The sequence below is a fragment of the Muscardinus avellanarius genome (genome assembly GCF_963383645.1).
Source record: "Muscardinus avellanarius genome assembly, chromosome: X".
Classification (NCBI taxonomy): domain Eukaryota; kingdom Metazoa; phylum Chordata; class Mammalia; order Rodentia; family Gliridae; genus Muscardinus; species Muscardinus avellanarius.
This window is the reverse complement of record NC_137792.1, coordinates 46487053-46511921: the sequence shown is the minus strand read 5'-3', so window position 1 is coordinate 46511921 and position 24869 is coordinate 46487053. Positions and strand designations below refer to the sequence as shown.

Genomic DNA, 24869 nt, shown 5'->3' with positions numbered 1-24869 from the left:
GATATCCTTAACAATGTAGTGAGACTTTCAGCAACCTAGGGAGATCCTGTTTTGAAACCAAAAACAAAAAGGGCTAGAGGTGTAGCTTGGAAGTAGAATTCCCCTAGGTTCAATTCCTACTAGCACGTGCATGCCACACACACACACACACACACACACACACACACACAATCATAGTATTTGCAAATAACCCGTGCCCATTCTCATGTATACTTTATTTTTTTTGTGTGGTACCGAGGGTGGAACCCAGGGTCTTTTCTACCTCTGGGCTACACTTCGAGACCTATTTTGTGTTTTATTTTGAAACAGGGTCTCACTAAGTTGCTGAGAGTCTCACTAAGTAGCTGAGGCTGGCTTCGAACCTGTGTGATCCTCCTGTCTCAGCCTCCCTCCCAAGCACTGGGATTACAAGCATGTGCTACCACACCTGGCTCCTCATGTATACTTCAAATCATCTCTAGATTACTTATAAGACCTACTACAATGTATTCTATGTAAATAATTGCTATACCTTATTGTTTAGGGAATAATGACAAGGAAAATGTCTGTACAAGTTTTTTTTGTTGTTGTTTTTTGTTTTTGGGTGTGTGTGTGTGTGTTACTGGGGGTCGAGCCCAGGGCATCACACATGCTATGCAAGAGCGCCACCACTGAACTATACATGTGATTCTTATTGGTTATTTTAATTTGAAATACAATGTCACTAAATTGCCCAAGCTGGCCTCCAACTTTCAAGCCCCCTGCCTTGGCCTCCCACAAAACTGGGATTACAGATCTGTTTCACCATATACAGCTTCAAATATTTTTTTCCTGAAGTTTGTTGAATTGCAGGATGCTGAGGGACAACTGTATCTATTTCCCATTATCCCCAGGGCTTTCCCACGTCCTGTGTCCACTGCCTGCAACGAACACATTTGCCTTCACCAACTCTCATTTCTTCAGTCTCAGTTTAAATATCAGCCTGACCCTTGTGACTATAGCACCCCCAACCCCGTTATTCTTTCTCCTGTCATCCTGTTATCCTCTTTATTGCCTTATCACAATTTGTAATTATGTGTGTTCATGTGTAGTAATTAGGCATTTGTTTGTCGGACAGTCTTTCCAGTACCAGACAGTAAATAGTTTGTTCACCACCATCTTGTTCCTGTCTGTCTTACTACTGAGTAAGTAGCGCCTCCCAGGGAGCTTGGCCCATAATGTGTGCTTAAGAGTCAGTTATTGAAGCTGGGCACAGTGACACACACCCGTGTAATCCCAGGACATGGGAAGCTGAAATAGGAGGATGGCAGGTTCGGAGCCAGTCTCAGCAATTTAATGAGACTTCCTGCAACCTAGGGAGACCCTGTTTCCAAATAAATAAAATAGGTCTGAGGTTGTAGCCTGGAGGTAGAAGGCCCTTGGGTTCCAGCTCCAGTAGCACAAAAAAATCAAAATAAATAAGCTGAGAGTTGGAGAACAAATAAAGTGGAATTAAGGGAAAAGGTGGACAAAGTTTCATGTTGAGGCGACAACATATGCAAAAACTCGGAGGCTATGGGGACTCAGAAACAGTCTAAGAATTTCAGTTTTGACTAAAGTATGCAGTCTGGAAGGGCTGGCAGGGAGCCAGATCATGAAGGGCCCAGCTTAACCTTCCCTCTTAAGGAAGGTAGATTTCCTTTTGAGCCAGTGGGGACACGCTGAAGGAATCTAAACACAGGAGTGATATGAGTTGATCTGCTCTTTTTTTTTTTTTTTTTTTTTTTTTTTGCAGTACTGGGGATTGGATCTAAGGGCATTCTATCTCAGAGCTACATATCCAGTCCTATTTTTTTCTTTATTTTGAAAGAGGGTCTCACTAAGTTGTGGAAGGCCTCACTAAGTAGCTGAGGCCACAAACCTGTGATGCCTCTGTCTCAGCTTGCCAAGTACTGGGATTACAAGGGTGGACGCCAAGCCTGGTTTGATCTGCCCTTTCAAAAGATACACACTGCCTTCAATGCATAGACTAGATTTCAGAGAACCCAGCTGAAACAGGAGGCTGCGAAAGTCCTAAAGGTTGGCAAAGGTGCTGGTCTCTACTAGGATAGTGGTTGAAGAAATGAAGAGGCTACCTAGATAGCCTTGGGTGATATTCAGGAGGTAAATGACAGGATTTGCTAATTGCAAGGGAGATGGAGGAGAAAAAAGAGGTAAGGGTGTTGCTCAGATTTCTGCTTCGACCAGAGTAACATTTGCTAAGCTAAAGAACAGAGAAGGAGGCCGGGTGTGGTGGCGCACGCTTGTAATCCCAGCATTCGGGAGGCTGAGACCGGAGGATCACGGTTCTTGGCCAGCCTCAGCTACTTAGTGAGGCCCTCTGCAACTCAGTGAGACCCGGTTTCAAAATAAAGAATAAAAAATAGGATGGGGGGTGTAGCTCGGAGGTAGAATGCCCCTGGGTTCCATCCCCAAACCCGCAAAAAAAAAAAAAAAAAGACCAGAGAAGGACAACTGGTTGAGAGGAGGTGATGGGGGACATGCTGCCGGATGTCTCTGAGATATTTAGGTGAAGATATCTAATAACCAGCTGAATGCATGAGTCAGGAGAAACTTGCAGTCTTGAGGTATCTGTTTGGGAGTAACCAGCAAAGAAATGATCACTGAAGGCATGGGTGCAGAGGAGGAGAGAGACAAAGGTGAGGAGAGAGAGAAGCCAGGCGCAATGGCACACACCTGTAATTCCAGTACTTGGGAGGCTGAGACAGGATGATCACAGGTTCACCACCACCTCAGCACTTTAGCAAGATCCTCTTTGCAAATAAAAACTCAAATAGGGAGCCGGGCGTGGTGGTGCACGCTTGTAATCCCCCTGCTTGGGAGGCAGAGACAGGAGGATCGCGCAGGTTTGAAGCCAGCGCTTAAGAGACCCTGTTTCCAAATATACAAAGTGTAAAATAAGTCTGGGAGTGTAGCCCGGAGGTAGAAGGGCTTTCAGGAACTCCAGTGCCACCAAAAAAAAAAAAAAAAAGAAAGAAAGAAAACAACTCAAATAGGGCTGGGGTTGTAGTCCAGAGGTAAAAGGCCCCTGGGTTCCATGCCCAGTAACACACACACACACACACACACACACACACACACACACACACACCAGCGAAGGAACTCAGGCTAAAACCCTGAAGAATATGAACATTAGGGATTGGACCAAGAAGAACCCAGAAAGTAAAAAGGAATTACCAAAGGAGTAGGAGAGAAATAAGAAGCCCGTGGTGTCACAGAAGCTGTTTAAGGAGAGAGTGGTCACCAATGCCAAATGGTTCCTAGAGGTGAAGCAGGGTAACTTCTGGTAAGACTTGATTGGATTCAGCGACATAATCCATGGTCTTGAAAAGCAAGTAGTGGAGGCAGATTGGAGTGGGTTGGGAGATAAGTGGGAGGTGGGAAAATGTAGACAGTTGAGTGTAGGCAACTCTTTGCAGAAGTTTGTATAGGGAGGAGGGAGGTGGTCCGAGAGAGAAAGAACTTGGGGCAATTGTTTATTTGTTTTCAGATGGAAGAGACCTGGGTATATTTAGATTCTGATGGGAAGGAGTTAGGAATTAACGAATTCCTAGGCTTGATGGCAAAAAGTCAAGAGCTTCCTCTTGGCTGGCTTTTGTTTACTCTGTGAAGTAGGAGGTGGGGTCATCTGCTGAGAGGGGGCAGATGGAAGCGCTGGGGGGCTGAGGGGAGGGGAGCCGTTTGTAATGGCCGTCGTGGAGAGTGAGGAGAGATTAGGGAGTGGTTCCAAAGAACTCGGAAAAACTGGGAATCACGGTTTATAGCGGCAAGAATCCGTGACGCTGAATAGTTTTCTCCAGCAACGTTCAGCTGCCTGGAACCGGCAGGGAAAAGCCTAATCCACGGTTGGACTGATCCAAGGTTGGGATGGTGCCGGGAGGATACGAAGAAGCAGGGAACTGAGAGTCTTCGTTAAGAGCGTGGAAAAGTAAAGGACCATGAGGTCTGGTCTCTGGAAAAGAACCAGAGACAGGCCCGCTAGGAGCTGAGCCCTAGGGAACTCTGGAACGCGTGCAAAGGCGTCTGGAATAGAGAATGATGGGCGAGCGGAAGAAGACCTGAGACGGGACGGAAGAACAGACTTCGGCGGTGGAGCCAGGAGACTCGCCGGTACCGGACCGGAGAGGGATGGGGAAGGCCAGCGCAGAGGGAATTTTTTAAGGGGCCGAAAGAGGGCGGTCGCCGCGAGGAGCGAGGCGGGACCAGCGAGGGGGCGTGGCCAAGCGCAAATCCTGGGCGAGGGGGCGGGGCCCCGGTAACTGGGTCCCAGCGCCGCTGTGGCTGCGGCTGCCTCGGGGACGGCTCCCGCCTCCCCACCCTCCTTGCCAGGGCTTCTTCCCGCCCGCCGCCGCCGCCGCCGAGACCCGGGCTGAGGCTGGAGAAGACAGCGGCGCCCGGCCCGGGCCGCTCCCCTGCCCTCGCGGCCGGAGCATCGTCCGGGAGGACCGGCTGAAGGAGCGCCCCGCAGCCCCAGCGCGCGGCGCACACGCGCGCCCCCAGGCCACCGCCGTCCTCTCCCCTCCCTCTCCCTTCCCTCCCCTCCCTTCCCTCTCCTCCGCCCCCAGCCTCCGCTGCGGCGGGAGGAAGAACCCCTTCCGACCAGCGGGGAGAGCCCTGATCGATTCCCGTTCGGGGAGTACGGAGAGACCCGGCACTCGGAGCCTTCTGGCCGTTCGCCCCGGGGCCACGGAAGTGGCTCGCCGTCCGCCGGAGAGCCCGCGCCGAGTGCAGCCCTCCGACCCTCGGCCGGCCGCTGCCGCATAGACAGCGCTCCCCAGCGGGCCCCCGGCCCGGCCGAGCCCACTCCCCGCTTGGGGCCAGGGCCGGCGATGCCTGGCACGGCAGCGGCGGTGGCCGCGGCTGCTGCTGCTACTGCCGCCGCTGCCACGGCTGCTGGCCCGGGCCCGGGCCGGGGGCTCGAGTCTCCGCAGTGGGGCTGAGCCCGCAGCCCCGCCCCCCGAGCCCGAGGCCGTTGCTCCGCCGGGCGCCGGGCCTCCTCCGCCCGCGCCTCCGCCCCAGGAGCTGGAGCCAAGCGGGGAGCCCGGGCCCCGCGCCCAGGCCCGGACCATGCACGGCCACCGAGCCCCGGGGGGCGCCGGGCCTTCGGATCCCCAACACCCGGCCACAACCCCCCCAGGAGCCGCTCCGCCCGCCGGTGCCGACTCGGACCCTGGAGCCTCGGAGCCCGGACTGCCCGTACGCAGGGGCTCAGGCTCGGCTCTCGGCGCCCCGCCGGATCCCCCATTTGCCGGACCCTCGGACGCCAGCCTGGGTGCCTCTCCGGCGCCCCGGGTCTTGCCCTGCGGCCCCAGTCCACAGCACCACCGGGCCCTGCGCTTCTCCTACCACCTGGAGGGCTCGCAGCCTCGGCCTGGTGAGTGATCGAGACGGCACGGGAGCCCGAGCCACGGGCCTGGTACTGGGAGCGGGTTCTTGTTCTCCGGCCCTCTAAGCCCCACCTCAGGGGCGGCCCGCTCACCCCAGCCCTTTGGGTCCCTTCAACCCCGATTCCCCATTCCTTCCCCTCTCCCTCAGCCTTCGTCCTCTCCTTTCAACCTCTGTTCCCTGACTTTTCTCTGTCCCTTGTGCCCCTCTACCCAACCCCCTTCTCTTCTATCTGCTCAGGCTAATGGGTGAGGGAGCACTGCAAGAAAAGGGGGCAGATTGCAAAGCAGCAATCGGTGTGTAGTGGGAGAACTGGTGTTTAGTTGGGGAAACTGAAGAAAAGGAGTCTCCCATTAGCCAGGCGCCTACATTGTGCAAGGCTTTGGACTGTGTGCTTTACTTGGTTGGATTCTCGGTTCACCTTCAGGAGCCCTCTGTGAAGTAGATGTTGTTAACCCCATTTTGTGGGGAATGGAGGGAGGAAACCGAGGTTCAGAGAAGTTAAATAACTTGCCCAAGGTCACACAGCCAGTATGGAGTCTGGCTTGAAAACCAAATCTATCAGAGTGCAAAGTCTGTGGTCTTTCCGCTTCCCCAAACTCAGGCTCGAGACCATGAAAGTAATGCCAAGCCTTCTGCTTATGTGATTTTCTCCTGTGCTATTCAGCAGCCCTGGAGTATGAGTGGAAAAAAAAGAGGGATGGTGGATTCATCCAAGGTTGGGGTTCTGCCAGGTGTGTGTGGCGGGAGGACAAGGGAAGGAAGGAGTTGAAGGTGCTGATGAGAAGGAAAGGTGGGCCTTGGTGTGAGGCTGGAAGGAGAGGCTTGAGGGGCGAGTAGGTAGGCGGCAGCAGAAAGGTCAGAGGGGGCAGAAGCCAGTTGTAGCAGAAGCAGAGAACCGCAGGGCCACGAGGTTGCTTATGAGGATAAATCAGGATGGTTGCTCGATGGATTTGCAGAGGCGGAGCAGGTCTGGGTCAAGCCAGGGCCACAGACAACTGCCCTGAGAGGCGTTTGCACAGCCCTTAGTGTCTGAGGAGCCCAGCAGAGCCTCCTCCATCTGGGCACATTCTCATGGGGGCCGGAGCCCAGGAGCCACAGAGAAAGAGGCAGTGTACATCTGCCCTGCCTTCCACTGGGAAAAAGGAGCTTGCAATGACTTCCAGGGTTCCCTCCCAGGCTCTACAGGTCTTTGGGACTGTGGCCCAGCAACCAGGTAGCAGCGGTGAAGCATTAGACACAGCCACCATGCACTCCCTGCTGCTGACCTTGGACTGGTCATCAGCATCTTCAACTCCTTCCTTCCCTTGTCCTCCGTCCTCAGAAGCTCTGGGAGGTTTCAGGGATCCCTCCTTGTGTGCAGCTGACAACAGGCCTTTGCCGCTCCGCACGGCTTGTTGCTTCTGCTGCCTTTCCAAACTCCCCTTGACAGATGCTGCGCAGTGGGGGCCACTCATACTTTACTGTAGCCGTCTTTCAGCTCCCAAAACACCCACACACACTCCCACCCTGTGCATTTGCTTCGCCTTCTGCCTGGTAGCTCTTCCCCCAGCCCCCCACCTGGCTCCCTCCTCATCTTTCGGGTCTCAGCTCAGATGTCACCTCTTCCCAGAAACCTTCTCTGACCACTTTAGGTAGGGCCACTTGTGAGTCGCCATCACAGCTGCCGGTGTGCCCTGCCGTCCTTGTGCTTAATACCGTTGGAAGTCACTTCTCATGTGTCTACTGGTCCATTGCCCCTCTTCCTTCACCAGAACGTGAGCTTTTGGAGGGCAAGGGCAATGTGTCTGTTTCTTCCACCATTGTATCCTCAGCAGCTAGAGTGGTGCCTGGAACACAGTAGGTGCTCAATAAATCCTGTCAAACAAGTGCCCGAATAGACCAAGGGAGTATGTAGCAGGCCCTCTTCTAACTATTGCTTAAGAGAAGGACAAGGACACAGAATCCCTACCCCCTGATTACTCTGGTGTGGGAGTGTCTAGATCCCTGGTCTTTGGCTTCTCTGATCAATACATGGTGGTGATTCTCAGTACACCTCCCCATTCCATCAATCTTTCCAAATTATAAATCATAATACTTTTCCCGGACTACACTCTTCCTCCCCCCAAAAGCAACACAGCATCCCCAGGATCCCTTTTCCCTAGTAGACTGTGAGTGTGTAGAACATGTCTTTTTTTGGTACTGGGGATTGAACTCAGGGACATTTGACCTCCTACCTATGCTTCTAGTCCACTTTTATTTTGAAACAGGGTCTCCCTAGGTTGATGAGAGTCTCACTACTTACCAGGGCTGTCCTCAAACCTGTAATCCTCCTGTCTCAACTTCCCAAGTACAGGTGTTTTTTTTAATATGAAATGAGGGTTGGGAATAAGAAAAGGGCATCAGGGAAGGACCTAATCTCCCACCCAGCCACTCATTCATAACTGACTCCCTTTGTCACCCCAGGTGAAGAACTTCTCTTCTGTGAACCTCAATAAATTCATCTAGAAGATGCCATGGGGAAGCCAGGTTCAGTGATGCACAACTATAATTCCAGTACTTGAGAGGCTGAGGCAGGACAGCAAGGATCTTAGTTGAGACCCTCAGCAACTTAGACCCTGTTTCAAAATAAAACATGGCTGAAAGTGTAGCTCAGATGTAGGATGTGTCTGGTTCATCCGCAGTCCTCAATATTATACACACACACACACACACACACACACACACACACACACACGTCATGAGGAGCCTAGAAGAAACTGGTTGCAAAGCCTATGACATGGCCCAAACCCTTAACAGCTGGGTTTTTTTTGTTTTGTTTTGTTTTTTGATTTTTGCAGTACTAAGGATGGGATTCAGGGACATTCTACTTTTGAGCTATAACCCCAGCCCTATTTCTTAATCTTTATTTTTGAAACAGGGTCTTACCAAGTTGCAGAGGACCCCATTAAGTAGCTGAGGCTAGCTGCGAACCTTGATTCTCCTGTCTTAGCCTTCCAAGGACTGGGATTACAAGTGTAGGCCACCATGCCCGTATAGCCAGAAGTTTAAAGTAAAATAAAGTCACTAAATGTGAAAAGATGTTCAACTCTCTTAATAGTAAAAGAAACACAAAGTATAACAAAGAGATATTTTGTCTATTAGATTGCCATAATTAAATATGTTGAGAATATCCAGATTGGTAAGCTTAATAGAAGGTCATATATTTGTGGGTTTTGGGGGGTTTTTTTTGGTGGTAATGGAGGTGGGACCCAGAGGCTTTCTACCTCCGGGCTATACTCCCAGACCTATTTTCTATTTATTTGGAAACAGGGTCTCACTAAGTTGCTGAGAGCCTCACTCAATAGCTGAGGCTGGCTTCAAACCTGCGCGATCCTCCTGTCTCAGCCTCCCAAGCACGGGGATTACAAGCATGCGCCACCATGCCCGGCTTAGAAGGTCATATATTTGGAAAAAATATGGTATTATCTATAAAAATTTAAGTAATTATATTCTGTGACTCAGAAATACAACGACAGAAAGGATTGTGGACATATTTAATGATAAATATACCATGAGATTTGCTGTGATATTATTTGAGATATTAAAATCATCAAAACAGTTTTTAAAAAGTAAAATAAAATCAGAAGAGAGGAAAATCTTCTAAAGAGGAGGCGGAGGAATTGCTCAAGCCCTGGCAAGGCGGGCGCTGGGCCATGTGATTCACAGCAGCATGGGTTGTGAGAGGCCCGCCTCCCCCACTGCCCAGCCAGCCCAGGGGTAGGCACAAGGGACTTGCTCTCTTTCCACGGGACTCGCCTATAATTGGCCCAAAGAGGGCAGGGTTGGTGGTTGTAGGGTGTGTAAGAGTGGGAGAGAGAGAGGGAGAGAGAGAGGGAGAGAGAGGTTTCCTGAACTTCAATTAAAGGGTTGAAACATTTTAGTCCACATGTTAAGATTTCCTTGTGCCTTCTGACTTCCTCCCCCAGACTGCAGAGGTTTTATTGAATCACCATCCTCAGGTCCAGTCCTGAGTGGCAGTGCTTTTATTTATTTATTTATTCATTTATTTATTTATTTATTTACTCATTTATTTTTGGTACTGGAGATTGAACCCAGGGATATTCTACCTCCAAGCTACACTCCAGCCCTATTTTATTCCTTATTTTGAAACAGGGTTTCACCAAGTTGCTGAGGCTGGTCTTAAACATGGGATCCTCCTATCTGTCTCCCAAGGGCTGGGGTTACAGGCATTGCACCAAAGCACTTTTAAATAGTTTGTTTTTATTTTTATTTATTTGTTTTTTTGCGGGTTTGAGGATGGAACCCAGGGGCATTTGACCTCCAAGCTACACCATCTGCCCTATTTTTTACTCTTTATTTTGAAAGAGGGTCTCACTAAGTTGCAGAGTGCCTCACTAAGTAGCTGAGGCTGTCCGTGAACTGTGATCCCCTGGTCTCAGCCTCCCGAATGCTGGGATTACAAGCGTGCGCCACCACGCCCGGCACTTTTAAATAATTTGAAACAGGGATTTACTAAATTGCAGAGGAACTCCCTAAAATGGCTGAGGCTGGACTTGAATCTGATTTTTCTGTCTCATCCTCCCAGGTGCTGGGATTACAGGTGTGTGACACTGTGCTGGCTGGGGGAGGCGTGTGTGTGTGTGTGTGTGTGTGTGTGTGTGTGTGTGTGTGTGTTACTAGGGATTGAACCCAGGGGCATTCTACCTCCCAACTACACTCCCAGCCCTTTTTAAAAATCTTTGTTTTGAAACAGGTTCTCCCTAGGTTGCTGAGAGTCTTGTTATGTTGACCAGGCTATCCTTGAACCTGCAATTGGCCTGCTTTAGCCTTCAAGTACTGGGATTACAGGCATGTGCCACCATGCCTGGTTTTGGGGGAGGCCTTTTAAAATAATGATTAGATCTTGTCTGTGTGAAAAGCTTTGAATTCCTTCCAGGCCCTTTCTCTTTTAGTTGTCCCCTCTGATTCTTGGTGGAGGAAGGGACCATTGTTATTATGTTCATATTCCAGGTCGATAAAACATAAGGCTCCATTGGGTTACAGGGTAACCCAGTGAGGTGCCACAGAGGCTTTGAGAGGGTTGGAAAGGAGTTCACAAGTATATGTTTACACACAGAGAGTTGGGAGAATCCTATCCTGGGGTGAGACTTAGATGTCCTTCCAGATGACTGGGGGTGGGGGAGCTTGGGGCTTGACCTACCTGGGTCAGAGATGTTAGAGGCACCTGATATTAGAGGCTTTTTCGTGGGGAGTGGAGAAAACAGCTGATTTGGGGGCAGCAGGAGAAGCTGATTCCTTCCGATTCGCTAAGTAGCTGAGGCTGGCTTCGAACCTGCGCGATCCTCCTGTCTCAGCCTCCCAAGCGCAGGGATTACAAGCCTGCGCCACCACGCCCAGCTCCTTGTTGACTTTAAAAAATGTTATTCCCAAACTCATCCTCAGAGCTCCAAAGTCATGGTATCAGAAGCAAGGAATCATTAGGCTGGTGGTGCACGCCTGTAATCCCAGTACTTAGGAGGCTGAGACTGGAGGATCCAATATTTGAAGTCAGCCTCAGTGTAGCAAGACCCTGCTTAAAAAAGAAAAAGAAAAACATAAAATAGGGCTGGGGATATAGTCAGAGGTAGAATGCCTCCGGGTTCAATTCCCAGTCTGCCTCAGCCCGCCTGTTTCTCTTTCTTTCTCTTTCTCTCCCTCCCTCCCTCTCTCTTTCTCTCTTTCCCTCTCTCTCACACAGACACAGACACACACACACAGAAAGAAAAATGTCCCCTGTGGTGACATTCAACACAGAGTACAAAGTACTGACCAGGCCCGTTTTCCAGATGAGACAGTGGAGGCTTAGAGATGCAGTGATTGGCCATGGTCCTGCAGTGAGATAGCATCATTAGAGCCAGACTGCATTGGCTCCCCCTCTGAGGGCCCCTCCCCAGCCTCCTATACGAGGGCCCCCACAACTCACTCCTGGCCCGAAAAGGATGCTGGGGATCTATGGTAAAGAGGGTGAGTCCAGCCCTCACCCACATATGCATAAGCACTGGCTACCTCAATTTACCCCTGTCCCCAGTTCTTGTGAACGTCTATCATTTGGCAGTTCCAAGTTGGAAGGCAGGTGCAGTTCTGGGGCTCTGGCAGAGGAGACCCTGGCATCAGCGGTGCCTGGCACAGAGCCTGACCGGAGGAAGGAGCCTAGGGGGATGTCAGGCAAGGACTGCGGAGCTGGAGAGGAGCATGGGGGCACTTGAGGAAGGATTGGCGGGAGCAGAGGCACGAGACTTGGGGCAGGGGTGGCATCAGGCAGGCTGGAGGGGTAGGGCTGGCAAAAGGGCATCTTCCGAGGGCACACTGTAACCACTGCAGGGTTTTCTACCAGGGAACGATGCCATGTGGCTGTTAGAAAGTGTCCCATAGGTGCGTGTGAGGGCATTCTACCACTGAGCTATACCCCGGCCCTCAGCCCTTTTTCTTTTTCCTTCCTTCCTTCCTTCCTTCCTTCCTTCCTTCCTTCCTTTCTTCCTTCCTTCTTTCTTTTCTTTTTTTCTTTTTTGTGGTGCCATAGATTGAACCCAGGGATTGAAATCTGAGGTACACCCCAGCCCTATTTTATTTTTGATTTGTAAACAGGGTCTCGCTAGGTTGCTGCCTGACAATTGCTGAGGTTGATGTTGAACCTGCAATCCTCCTAACTCAGCCTCCAAAATACTGAGATTACAAGCATGTATTACCGCATCTGGCTCCTAGTTTGTTTTCTGAAACTAACTCCAGTGTCATAGTGAATGGTGTTGGGGCTGTCTACATGCATGAGAAGGAGCAGGGTTAGGAGAAGATAGTGAGTTGTGTTTGAGAAATGTTGAGTTTGAGAGTCCCAGGGATATGCTTTTGGATTTAGGATTAAAAATCTCAGGATCACCAGGCGTGGTGGCGCACGTTTGTAATCCCCGCGCTTGGGAGGCTGAGACAGGAGGATCGCGCAGGTTTGAAGCCAGCCTCAGCTACTTAGTGATGCTCTCAGCAACTTAGTGAGACCCTGTTTCCAAATAAAATATAAAAAAGGTCTGGGAATATAGCCCAGAGGTAGAAAAGTCCCTGGATTCCGACCCCAGTACCACACACATACACACAGAGAGAAAAATCTCAGGATCACCAGGCATGGTGGTACACAGCTGTAATCCCAGTACTTGGGAGGCTGAGACAAGAGATCACAGGTTCGAGGCTAGCCTTCGCTATGTAGTGAGGCCCTTTGCAACTTTTTGAGACCATTTCAAACTAAAAAATAAAATAAGGTTGGGAGTATAGCTTGGGAGGTAGAATGCCCCTGGATTTAAACCCCAGTTAATACACACACACACACACACACACACACACACACAATCCTTTGGGCCAGAATTATTTGAAAGTTTTCACCACCGGTGTATAATATGGACCATATGGTATCTCATGGTTCTGAGGCTATATCATCCTTGAAGACAGATATTGAAGTCAGCGGAGTGGTATACAGGTGGATCATAGATTACCTGTCCACACTTTGCCTTAGAAATGCCTCTCTTAGGCGAGAGGTAGTGGTTTACATCTGTAATTCCAGTAGTTGGGAGGCTAAGACAGGAGGGCCACAGGTTCGAGACCAGCCTCAGCACCTTGAGACCCTGTTTCAAAATAGAAAAAAAAAATTAAAGAAGGCTGTGGGGATAGCTCAGAGGCAGAACCCTCCTAGGTTCAATCCTCAGTATGAAAAAGCAATGCCTCTCTTTAGGTAGAAACAGGTTTTTTTTGTTGTTGTTGTTTTGGGTTTTTTTGTTGCTGTTTTTTTCGGGGGGGGGGGTCTGGGGATGGAACCCGGAGGCATTTGACCTCCGAGCTACATTCCCTGCCCTATTTTTTATTCTTTATTTTGAGACAGGGTCTCACTAAGTTGCAGAGAGCCTCATTAAGTAGCTGAGGCTGTCCGTGAACCGAGATCCTCTGGTCTCAGCCTCCCGAATGCTGAGATTACAAGCATGTGCCACAACGCCCAGGCTAAAAACAGTTTTTAAAGCATATTTGCACGGAGTCAAGACCCATTTTACATGCACCCAGGGGAGCTGGCTTTTGCAAAGAATTGGAGTATTTCTGAAAGACAAATCAAATATTGGTGAATTCATGTGATTCCCTTAATGTTCTCCCTCTTGAGGGCCTGAGAGGCCACCGAAAGGGTTTTCTCATGGAAAGGAAGGAGGGGACTCAAGAAAGGAGGGGGTCTCAGTGGGCTCTGAGGGGGGTTTTGGAAAGCAATAGTTGAGATTCCAGGAGAGGGTCTAAGAAAAGACCCAGAATTGGTTCCTAGTTAGCTGGAGCCTTCCAAACAAACAACCAGATGTAAAGACTCTGGGTAGCTGGACCAAGGGCTGCCCCAGATAGGACTAAAAGAATTGAAGTTTTAGATGGACGTGGTGGTGCACACTTGTAATCCCAGTACTTGGGAGGCTGAGACAAGATGATCGCAGGTTCATGGCCAGCCTCAACTACTTAGTAAGTCCCCCCCCACAACTTAGTGAGATGCTGTTTCAAAATAAAGAATAAAAAATATGGCTGGTGGTGTAGCTTAGAGGAAGAATGTCCCTGTGTTCAATCCCTAATACCACTACTGCCAAAAAAAAAAAAAAGTTTCTTCAGGGTGTGGGGGAACCATGCCTGTAATTCTGGTATTTGGAAGGCTGAGACAGGAGGATTGTAAATTCATGGCCAGCCCCAGCAACTTAGTGAGACTGTGTTTCAAAATAAGAACCAAAATAGGGCTAGGGGCATAGCTATGAGGTAGAATGACCCTGGGTTCGATCCCTAGTACTAAAAAAGAACTGAGGTTTCCAAGTGTAAATGGCGTGCATTCCCATTCCTTGAACCCAGGGCCATAGTACATCCAGGTTACAACCCCAGCCCAGTTTTTTATTTCTTATTTTGAAACAGGGTCTCACTTAAGTTGCTGAGGCTGGTCTCAAACCTGTAATCCTCCTGCCTCAGCCTCAGCTTCCCAAGTGCTCAGATTACAAGGGTATACCACCACACCCAGCTTAGCCTCTCAAATTTAAGTTCATTGATCTGGAGAGAGTGGATATCTTTGGAGCAACTAATCTAACCTTTCAAGTGTCCCATGTATAGCTCTTTGAACCTGGAAGGTGGGACACCTTCAAAACAACTGGGCATGGTGGTACAGACCTATAATCCTAGTACTTAGGAAGCTTTATTTTGAAACAGAGTCTTGCTTAAACTGCTGAGAGTCTTGCTATGTTGTTGAGGCTGACCTTGAACCTGCAGTCTTCCTGTCTCAGCCTCAGAAGCGCTGAGATTACAGGCATGTGCCACCATGCTGGGCTCTTTATTGCCCCCTTTGAAGCTAATTATATAAGTGTTTCTTCTTCCTCCTCCTCCTCCTCCTCCTCCTCCTCCTCCTCCTCCTCCTCCTCCTTCTTCTTCTTCTTCTTCTTCTTCTTCTTCTTCTTCTTCTTCTTCTTCTTCATCTTCCTGTCCTCTCTCCTCCTCTTCTTTTTTTTTTGAGGGTCTGGGGGTGGAACCCAGGGGCATTTGACCTCCAAGCTACACCCCCTGCTCTATTTTTTATTCTTTATTTTGAAACAGGGTCTCATTAAGTTGCAGAGGGTCTCACTAAGTAGCTGAGGGTGTCCGCAAACCGCAATCCTCCTGTCTCAGCCTCCCAAATGCTGGGATTACAAAAACCACACCCAGCTTTCCTCCTCCTCCTCCTCCTCCTCCTCCTCCTCCTCCTCCTCCTCCTCCTCCTCTTCCTCCTCCCTCCCTCAGCAGTGGAGATTGAACCCATGGGGGATATCACTAATCTACACTTCCAAACCTATTTTTTTGTAGTACTTAAGATGGAACCCACAGGCATTCTACCTCCAAACTATACCCCCAGCCCTAATTTATTATTTTGAAGCAGGGTCTCACTAGGTTAATGAGAGTCTTACTTCTTGCTGAGGATGCTCTTGAACCTGTGATCCTCCTGTCTCAGTCTCCCAAGTACTGGGATTACAAACCTGTGCCACCAGGCCCTGCTAAATTTTTATTACTCTTTTGGTACTAGGGATTGAAGATATGGACATATGGAAGACATGTAACCTCCGAGTTACAGCCACAGCCCTTTTCATTTTTTTTTATTTTGAAACGGGCTTGCTAAATTGCTGAGGGCCTCACTAAGTAGACAAGGCTGGCCTTAAATCTGCAGTCCTGCCTAGCTTCCCACACACAGGGGTTAGAAACATGCATTAGAGAGTCTGGCTTAATTTTTCTTTTGAGGCAGGGTCTGGTGACATTGCCTGAGGTTGGCCTCCAATCTGGATCCTCCTGTCTCAGCTTCCCAAGTACTGGGATTATGGGCAAGTGCTGCCGCGCCTGGCAGGAGGCATCTCTTTAGCATGTGTCTATTGTGTTCCTAGTATGCATCCCGTTCTGTGCCAGGTGCTGGGTGGGCAACTGGATAGGCTCAATCCCTGTTCTCCTGGAGCTCACTTCTAGCAGGACAGATACTATAAGTACTTGCAAACGCCGACAGTGCAGGGACACACTGGGAGGAGGCAGGGAAAGGGAACATTTGATTTGAAACCTGGAGGATAAACAGGAGTCCAGAGGCACTTACTGACCAGCAGAAAAACCAAAAGCCCTTCAGTGGAACGCCATGTGCCAGAGCCCCAGGCGGAAGAGAGCACTTTCGAGGAACAGACAAGAGGCCATTGTGGCCGAGGGTGGGGGCAGGGAAGTGTTCATGAGCTTAGGCCTTCCTAGCCCCTGCCTGTATTCAGGAGTTTGAAGTTCACCCGAAGGCAAGGGGAACCCTTCGGAAGGCTGAGGGAATGAAGGAGACTGTGTTCTCCCAAAGCTGGTTGTGCCATTGAGAACGCCTTGCAGAGGGCCCTGAGGATGGGGGGCAGTCAGGAGCTGAGGGTGCAGTGGGAGGATTCCAGAGCTACCAGGAAGCCGGGTGCAGGTCCCGGGGGCTGGCTGTGTGACTGCTGGGAGGGAGCAGTGTTGGGTTACCAAGTGGTTGGGGGAGCCTGGGCCCAGCCGGCTGGATTAAGAGGCTGGGGTAGAAGTGTGGTTTACTTGGGATGCCCTGGATCTGAGGAACCAAATACCGGACATCCAGGCGACAGTGCCCAATAGGCATGAGCTGTGCCCCTGCGGGCTCTGGAGTAAGGGCAGGGGGGTGAGGGGCACAGGTGTGACCTCAAGCTCCTCTGCTTTTAGTCGGCTGGCTTCCCCGTGGCCCTGCAGGGAAGGGGTTAAGTGGCCGAGGGAAGGCGCCGGTGGAAAGCTGGAAAGGCGGGCCTGGCAGGGCTGGCCCCTGGGAACTGCAGCTGGCATAGAAGCCTTTCCGCCCCGGCCGGCTGCCGCGGACCCAGCCGCCGCCACCACGGTCGCCTTCACCTCCACCTTCCCCGCTCCCCCTCCAGCGTGTTCCGGGCTCCCGGGCCGGGCCTCCCTACCTAATGCATTCCAGGTGTAGACGCGGCCCCTCCCCCAGCCCGGGGCGGCGGCGGGGGCCGGGAAGGCGCGGGGCGCTCTCCCGGTGCGTCTCTTAGGGTGAGTCCTCAGTCTCACTTCTTCTTCAGGGATCTCTTTTGGGGCCGGCCAGGGGGAGAACCCCACCCCCACCCCAGACACAGCTCTGCCGTTCTCAGGTGACCTGGGGCTAGCCGCCTGGCCTCTCTGAGCCTCGCTTTTCTCATCTTTAAAATGGGCTTGAAGGCCCCACCTGGTAGGCTGGTAAGATGAAAAGCCACAGGCGAAGCCCACAGTTGTCAGCAGGGCACACTGTAGTCTTGAACAGATGGCTCTGCGTGGCCCTTTTTGTCCTTGCCCCGTGGTCTGCCTTGGCCTGCATCCCTCCCTGGCTCCCAGGCCCGGAGGACCTCTTTGTCCCGGTCTGACTTGTGACTGGTCCCTTTCCCCCTTCCCCAGTATTTATCTCTGGGTCTCCGGTAGTGTTCCTGGCTTCTCCCTCCCTTTGTCCCAGTGTCTCTGTATCCAGTGTCTTTTTCCCTCTTCTGTGTCTTCAACTCTTGGATTTGCCCTGGTGGATGGGAGGGGAGGAGGGGGGTGTAGGGGTCTCTTGGGTTGAGTCAGGGGGCAGAGGGACCATCCCCCTGTGACTGTGTCCTCCTGGGAGGGGAATCCCAGCCAGCGTGGCAGCCCCAGCGCAGGGTAATTACTGTCCCGGTGCTCCCAGCTGCACTCCCTTCCCTTCCTGTCCTCTGAAGTCCCCAGCTCCTCCCTGGGGTGGAGCTACCACCCGCTATCCACCCGAAGGTCCGAGAACCGGGAGGCAGCTGCCTAGCTTCTCAGCCATCAAGAGACTGGAAGAGGGATGGGCTGCTTGTCCTCTCCTGTGGCTGTGTGATTCCTGTGTGTGTGTGTGTGTGTGTGTGTGTGTGTGTGTGTGTGCACGCACGCGTGCATGCCTGGACACCCTTTTGCCTGGCCTTCTGGATGGCTTTGTCCGTATGGATCTGTTTTGTGTGTCAATTTTTCTTTTGGTACTGGAAATTGAACCCAGAGGCATCCAGTCTCCAAGCTACACCCCAGCCCCTTTCAGTTTTTAAATTTTGAAACAGGGTCTCACTAAATTACTGAAGGTCTCATTAATTTTCTGAAGCTGTCCTTGAACCTCAGATCCTACTGTCTCAGCCTCTCAAGTACTGGATTACAGGCCTGTGCCACCACACCTGGCTGTTTTGTGTGTGTTGTTTCTGTATGTCGGTGTGTGTCTTACATCCATGTGTGTATTTTGAACTAGATACATTGTATGTTCAGATTGTATATCACCTTGGCTCTAAGCATATGGTTTCTTGATGTTTGTGTCCGTCTATTTCTGTGTTTGTCCACATGTCTGTGTCTGCTTATGTTCCCCATCTGTGGTGGCGGTTGGTGGGCTGGGGTGCTACCTGCCTGCTTCTTTTGTCTTTTCCTTGCCCCTTCTTGCACACTCAGCACTCTTCAGACACACACTTAAACCACACACCCTCCCAAGTGTCCATACTTTTGTTTTTCAATACTAGGGATTGAACCCAAGGCTATTCTACCTCTGAGTTATATCCTGGACCTTTTTTTTTTTTTTTTTTTGCGGGTCTGGGGATGGAACCCAGAGACATTTGACCTCCAAGCTACACCACCTGCTCAAGTTTTTTTTCTTTATTTTGAAACAGGGCCTCTCTGAGTTGCAAAGGGCCTCACTAAGTAGTAGCTGAGGCTGTCCGCAAACCGCGATCTTCCAATCTCAGCTGGGATTACAAGTATGCGCCACCACGCTGGGCTTTATCTTAGACCTTTTTATACTCTATTTTGAAACAGAATCTTGCCAAATTGTTGAGGCTGGCCTCAAACTTGCAATCCTCTTGTCCTCCCAAGTAGCAGGATTGCGGACATGCACTAGCAAGCCTGACCCAAGTATCAACACTTTGACCTGCTTTTCTCTTCCCTCACCTGCGGGACCATCTCCCTCTATCTGCCTATGAAAAGCTCCCCTGAGCTACTTACTTCAGAAAGTCTTCTTGCCTTCCCCTCCCCCTGATTTCTTTCCCAAGTCAGCAAACATTCAGGGAGATGCTCTGGGTGACTCTGGACAAAGACATACTCAAGATCGAGCTCCCTGACTTTTAGCCGCGTATCCTCAAGGCAATCCTTTCGCTTCTTTGTGCCTCAGTATCCTTATCTGTGAAACAGAGCTAATAGTTCAGGAGTTTAGGGGAGAATGTCACGCAGGAGAGTAGCAACACAATGCCTGGACTAGAGGAGGTGTTCCGTAAACACTTGAATTCCCGTACCTGCTAAACTTTAATATTTGGAGAATTTGGAATATTCTCACAATCCCCTGATCTCTTCCCTCTGCACCCTGCACAGGGCAGAAGGGGAACTGGAACACGCAGAACAAAAAACAGATTCTTTTTCTTTTTAACCTAGGGGCATTCTACCTCTGAGCTAGGCCCCCAACCCTATTTTTTATTCTCTGTTTTGAAACAGGGTTTCACTGAGTTGCAAAGGGCCTCACTAAGTAGCTGAGGCTGGCCGCGAACTGTGATCCTCCTGTCTCTGCCTCCCAAATGCTGGGGTTACAAACGTGCACCACTACACCCGGCTTAAAAAAACAGATTCTAATCGTCAGAATTCCTGACAAGTGTCCCATGAGCCAGCATTCTGGGCCTTAGGCCCTTCCAGAGAGTGTGAAAGGGAGTCTTCAAGCCTGCTGCCTAAAAGCCAGATCAGGACAAGATCCAAAAGGGGACACAGAGGGGGAATAGGCCTCAGGTCCATAGAAGATATGGCAACAGGATGGCTGCAAGTTGAATTTGACTAATGCATTTCATTTGGCCTGCTCGCTGCGTTTAAAATTAAGAGATTAAAGCTGGCTATGGTAGTGTGCACCTGTAATCCCAGGATTTGGGAAGCTGAGACTGGGACTGCAGGTTCAAGGCCAGCCTCAGCAACTTAGTGAGACACTTAGCAACCTAGAGAGATCCTCTTTCTTTCTTTTCTTTTCTTTCTTTCTGTCTCTGTCTCTCTCTGTCTCTCTCTGTCTCTCTCTGTCTCTCTCTCTCTCTCTCTTTCTTTTTTTGTGGAACTGGGGACTGAACCCAAGGACATTCTACCTCTGAGCTATAACCCCAACCCCATTTTCTTAAAGCTTTTTATTTTGAAACAAAGTCTCACTAAGTTGCTGGGGCTGACTATAAACCTGTGATCCTCTTGACTCTCAAATACTGGGATTACAAGTGTGTCCACCACGCCTGATTGGAGACCCTATTAAAAAAAAATTAAAAAGGTTTGGAGGTGTAGCTTGGAGGTAGAATGCCCCTGAATTCAATCCCCAGTATCCCCCTGCACACACACACACACACACACACACACACACACACACACACACATGGCCTCTGGGTTCTATTCCCAGTAAACACACACACACACACACCAATAAAATAAAAATAAAGCACCGGGCATAGTGGCTGAGACGGGATCGCGGGTTGGAGGACAGCAACATAGCGAAACTCTCGGCAACTTAGCAAGACTGTTTCAAAACAAGAAATAAAATTGGGCCGGGGGGCTATAGTTTGGCAGTAGAATGCCCCAGGTTCAATCCCTAGCAACATACATACACATAACATCTTCATATATATATGAATTCACATAAAAATGGATTTCTGGATTCTCTTGAAATGTTGGAAGATGTGGGAACTATTCTTGCAAGGTAACAACAGGATGGAGGGGAGGAGCAACTACCCCTATTTTAGGCGAAGCATATGCTCTGCTGTTTGCCCCAGTCCCTACCATTCCCTATTGCCTTGTACTGCCCCAGCTACAGAAACTTTCTCACTTTATCCAAATTTACAGAAAGGTCCATCACTTACAGAAGGGTCTTGCTTTACAACAAAAAGAATTCCTCCATTTTATAGACAAACCTTCTGTCAAAGATCCTTTATTTTACAGATTGGTCATCCATTTAACAAAGGGTTTCTAAGAACTCACCTCATTTCACAGAATTTCCCTTCATTTTTTTTTTTTTTTTTGTACTGGGGACTGAATCCAAAGACATTTTACCTCTAAGGTACACCCTGAGCCAAATAGATATATTTGTGTGTGTGATACTGAAGCTGGAACCCAGGAGCATTCTACCTTAGCATTATACCCCCAGCATGATATTTTTTATTTCCTGGAAACAAGGTCTCACTAGGTTGATGAGAGTTTCATTACTTGCTGGGGCTATCCTTGAACCTGTGGTCCTCCTATCTTAGCAACATGTGCCACCACGCCCAGCCCTATTTGTTTTTTATTTTGAGAGAGGCTTGCCTGGTGGCCATAGACTGGTGTCAAACCTGCAGTCTTTTTGTCTCAGCCTCCCAAGTACACCTGATTTGTCCCTCCCTTTACAGAAAGGACCTTTTTTAAAAAAGTAAAGAGCCTTCATGATGTAGGCAGCTTCTTCATTTTGCAAGAGGTCACCCTCCTCCTCCTCCTCTTCCTTCTCCTTCTTCTAATTCTTTGGTACTAGGGATCGAACCCAGGGGCATTATACTTCTGAGCTACATCCCCAGCCCAATTTATTTTGTTTTGAAAAAGGGTTCCGCCAAGGCCACGTTGCTCAAAGTTTTGCGTCTTGCTACATTGCTGAGGTTGGCTTTGAACCTGGGATCCTCCCATCACAGCCTCCCAAGTACTGCGATTTCAAGGGTGCACCACCAGCCACCACACCCACTTGGAGGTCACACTCTATAAGAAGCTCCTTACTGGCCAGAATGGCTTCCAAAGTGTCTTCATGCTGCAGAAAGTGCCCTTGTTTTTCTGCAAAGACCTAATGTTCAGAAGGCTGGTGGACTTGGGGAAAAAAACCTCCAGACGACCCACAGGGTTCCTGTAAACAATTCCTCCTGAACATTTCACACTTGACAGACCTTTGCGTTTGAACTTCCAGAAAGAACAAGCGCCAGGCCCCTCGGGTTGCAGTCCCTGGTTGCACTCCCAGCCTTGAAGTTGGGCTGAGTCAGCGGGGCTGGAGCTAGCATTCCCGCGACCCCAGCAGAAAGGGGTGGGGCCTATGCCTTCACCCTCCCTTTTCTTTGAAGCCCCCCCCCCCTACAGAGCTGGCTTCCCTAGAGGCACTTTCCTTGTTGTGTTCTTTCTTCTCCACTCCCTCCTTTCCCTTCCCCACCCCAACCCCAGGAATTCCAGCAGTCCCTGGGGTCGACCTCTCAGCCAGGAAAGGCAAAGATTTGGGGGCTTTTTGGAGAAATATTCATCCCATGGATTCCTCACAGGGAGCACACGCATGCCTGTAATTCTGGTACTTGAAAGGCTGAGACAGGAGGAGTGCAGGTTTGAGGCCAGCCTCAGCAATGTAGCAAGATGCCTCAGAAACTTAGCAAGACCCTGTTTCAAAATTAAAACTTTTAAAAGGACTAGGGGGTGTAGCTCCAAGGCAGAACACCTCTGGGCTCAATCCCCAGTACCAAAATATATATAATAAAATTAAAAGGGCTGGGGGTCTAGCTCAGAGGTAGAATAACCCTGGGTTCAATCCTGAGTACAAAAAATGTGTGTATGTGTGTGTGTGTGTGTGTGTGTGTGTGTATGTGTGTTTTTGTGTAATAAAAATAACGAGTATAGCTTGAAGGTAGAATGCTTTTGGACTCAATACCAGGTACCAAATATATATATATATATATATATATATATATATATATATATATATATATGAAAAATAAAAAGGGCTGCAGGTGTAGCTCAGGTAGACTGCCCCTGGGTTCAATTCCCAGAACCACACATATTCTTTCCATTTTGCAAATGGGGAACTTGGGGTCCAGAGCTCTGAAGACATTTGCCCAGGTCACTAGAGAGTTAATGGCCGAGGTCTAGTCTGAGGTTGGAAGAGCTGTTTTGAGATGAAGCCAAGGCTACAGCTGGGAGAGGGGATGCTGCTGGCCAGGGAGGGGGGAAGCTGGCAGCTAAAATGCCCAGAAAGAGGTGAGGGAGAAGTAGGGTCTGGTTCCAGTGGGAATGGACCCAAAGAAGAGTTCTTGTCCTCAATCTCAGGGCAAAGCTGGCCCTGCCCTGCCAGCCAACCCTGAAGCGTGTGCCCAAGGCACCTGCCAAGCAGGGCCACTCAATGTCCAGAAACAGATTCTGGAATGATTTCGCTATTTCAGCCAAGAGTTGTCATGGGAAAATTCAGAACTCAGCTACACTTCTGGACACATATGTTCCCGTTTGGAGGTTTTGTGTTTTTTCATTGTGCCTGTACCGGGGAGGCAGGGCACCAGCGTCTTCTGGGCCCTGTCCTGATGTGCTGGGGCACTTGTGTGGCTTTGCTCCTGTTCCTCAGTCCGTCAGGAGTTCTGCGCTGAGTCGTGGTCTGTGGGTTTGTGTATCAGCATGAGAAGTTCCATGCCTTTGTGCGCGTGTGATTCTTGTTGATTTTCCAGTTTAACCCACATCACTCTTTGTGTTAGGGAACACTTCCCTTTCCTTTCATCGTGAAGGGAATCATAGATGCCCTCAAACCCAAGTGGCTGTTATTATCTGCTTTTCTAGACAGGAAAGCTGAGGCTCAAACAGATAGGTGCCCAAGGCCACTTAGTAAATGGTGGTGTTGGGATTTCATTTTATTTATTTTTTGGTACTGGGGATTGAACCTAGAGGCATTCTACGTCCAAACTACACCCCCAGCCCAATTTTATTTCTTTATTTGGAAACAGTCTCACTAATTTTCTGAGAACCTTGTTGTGTTGCCAAGGCTGGCTTTGAGCCCATGTTCCTCCTTTCTCAGCCTCCCAAGTACTGGGATTACAACTGTGTGCCACCATGACTGGCAGTGTGTTGGGATTGCAATGGCAAGCTGTGTGACAGCTTAGCCATTCCCGGTCCAGTTCAGGCACAGCAAAACCTCCATCCATGCAGTCCAGTCAGCGATCGTGATAATACTACTCCTGGAGTAGTCAGGTACCATGATTTTTTATATTATTGATATCCTCTCTTTAATTTTTTTTTGGTATGTGTGATACCCAGGTGCATTCTATCTTTGAGCTGCATCCCCAGAACTTTTTTATTTTGAAACAGGGTCTCACTAAGTTGCTGAGGGACTTGCTAAATTACTGAGGCTGTTCTTTCTCTGTCTCTCTCTTTCTCTCTCTCTCTCTCTCTCTCTCTCTCTCTCTCTCTCTCTCTCCCCCCTCCTTCGTCCCTCCCCTCTCTCTCTGTAGTCGGAGACCAGCCTGCCTGATTGGCTTGCTAAGGGGCTAATCTCTGCCTTCACCTCCATGCTACAAAGTGACAATCCCTGCCCACCTAGAACTCCAGGAATCTAAATTTCCCTTTTGCGGGGCTCCCTGCAAGGAGGCAGAGAGCAGGAAGAGGCAGCCCCTTGGTGGGCTTTTGGGTGAGGCAGTGGGGAAGCAGGAGGTGGCCAGGGCAGCCCATCCCCAGGAGCAGCGGAGGATCGGGGAGTGAAGCCCCCCAGGAGTCTTGAAACCCCACTGCAGACCAGCTGCAGAGGGCTGGCTGGGAGGTCTGCAGGCTTTGGGTGTCCAGCAGGCCTCCGGAGGCACGTTTGTGTGGCGGGCACCTGGCCCTGGCAGCTGCTCCCTGGGCCTCGCTTTTGCTGCTTTTGCTGGACCTGTGTCTTTCCAACTGTGTCTCCGCCTGTACCACCCTCCAGGTGATTCATGCTCGTCAACCCCACGCCCAGGGGGAGGGCAGGGCAGGGCAGGACCAGCCAGGATGTGCTGAGCAGGGCAGGGTGAGCCCAGCCAGCCTCCCGGGGCCTTGTGGGGCCTGCTGCCCTGGTGGGGAAGGAGAGCCGAAACTGCACCCAAAGCCAGGTACAGGGTGGGGGTCAGTGCTTCCCTGGGGCTCCGTGTTTCCTCAAGGCTGGGAAGGGCATGGCCTGAGTCCCTTGGGGCCTACTTAGCTGGGCTCTAGGCAGGGTGGGGTCAGTGGCCCAGGAAGCTTCTAGC

General features: G+C 50.2%; 1 protein-coding gene across 1 annotated transcript in view; it reads left to right on the top strand.

Annotated features, from left to right (window-relative positions):
* Positions 1-5085: 5085 nt before the first annotated feature.
* The window catches only part of FGD1 (FYVE, RhoGEF and PH domain containing 1), a gene marked incomplete at both ends in the record, with an annotated part of 56680 nt that continues 36896 nt past the window's right edge, over positions 5086-24869 (top strand). Inside the window, one exon of the mRNA XM_080719117.1 lies at positions 5086-5392. Within this exon, the coding sequence (XP_080575243.1) occupies positions 5086-5392 (307 nt within the window). The remainder of the gene's footprint in view (positions 5393-24869) is intronic.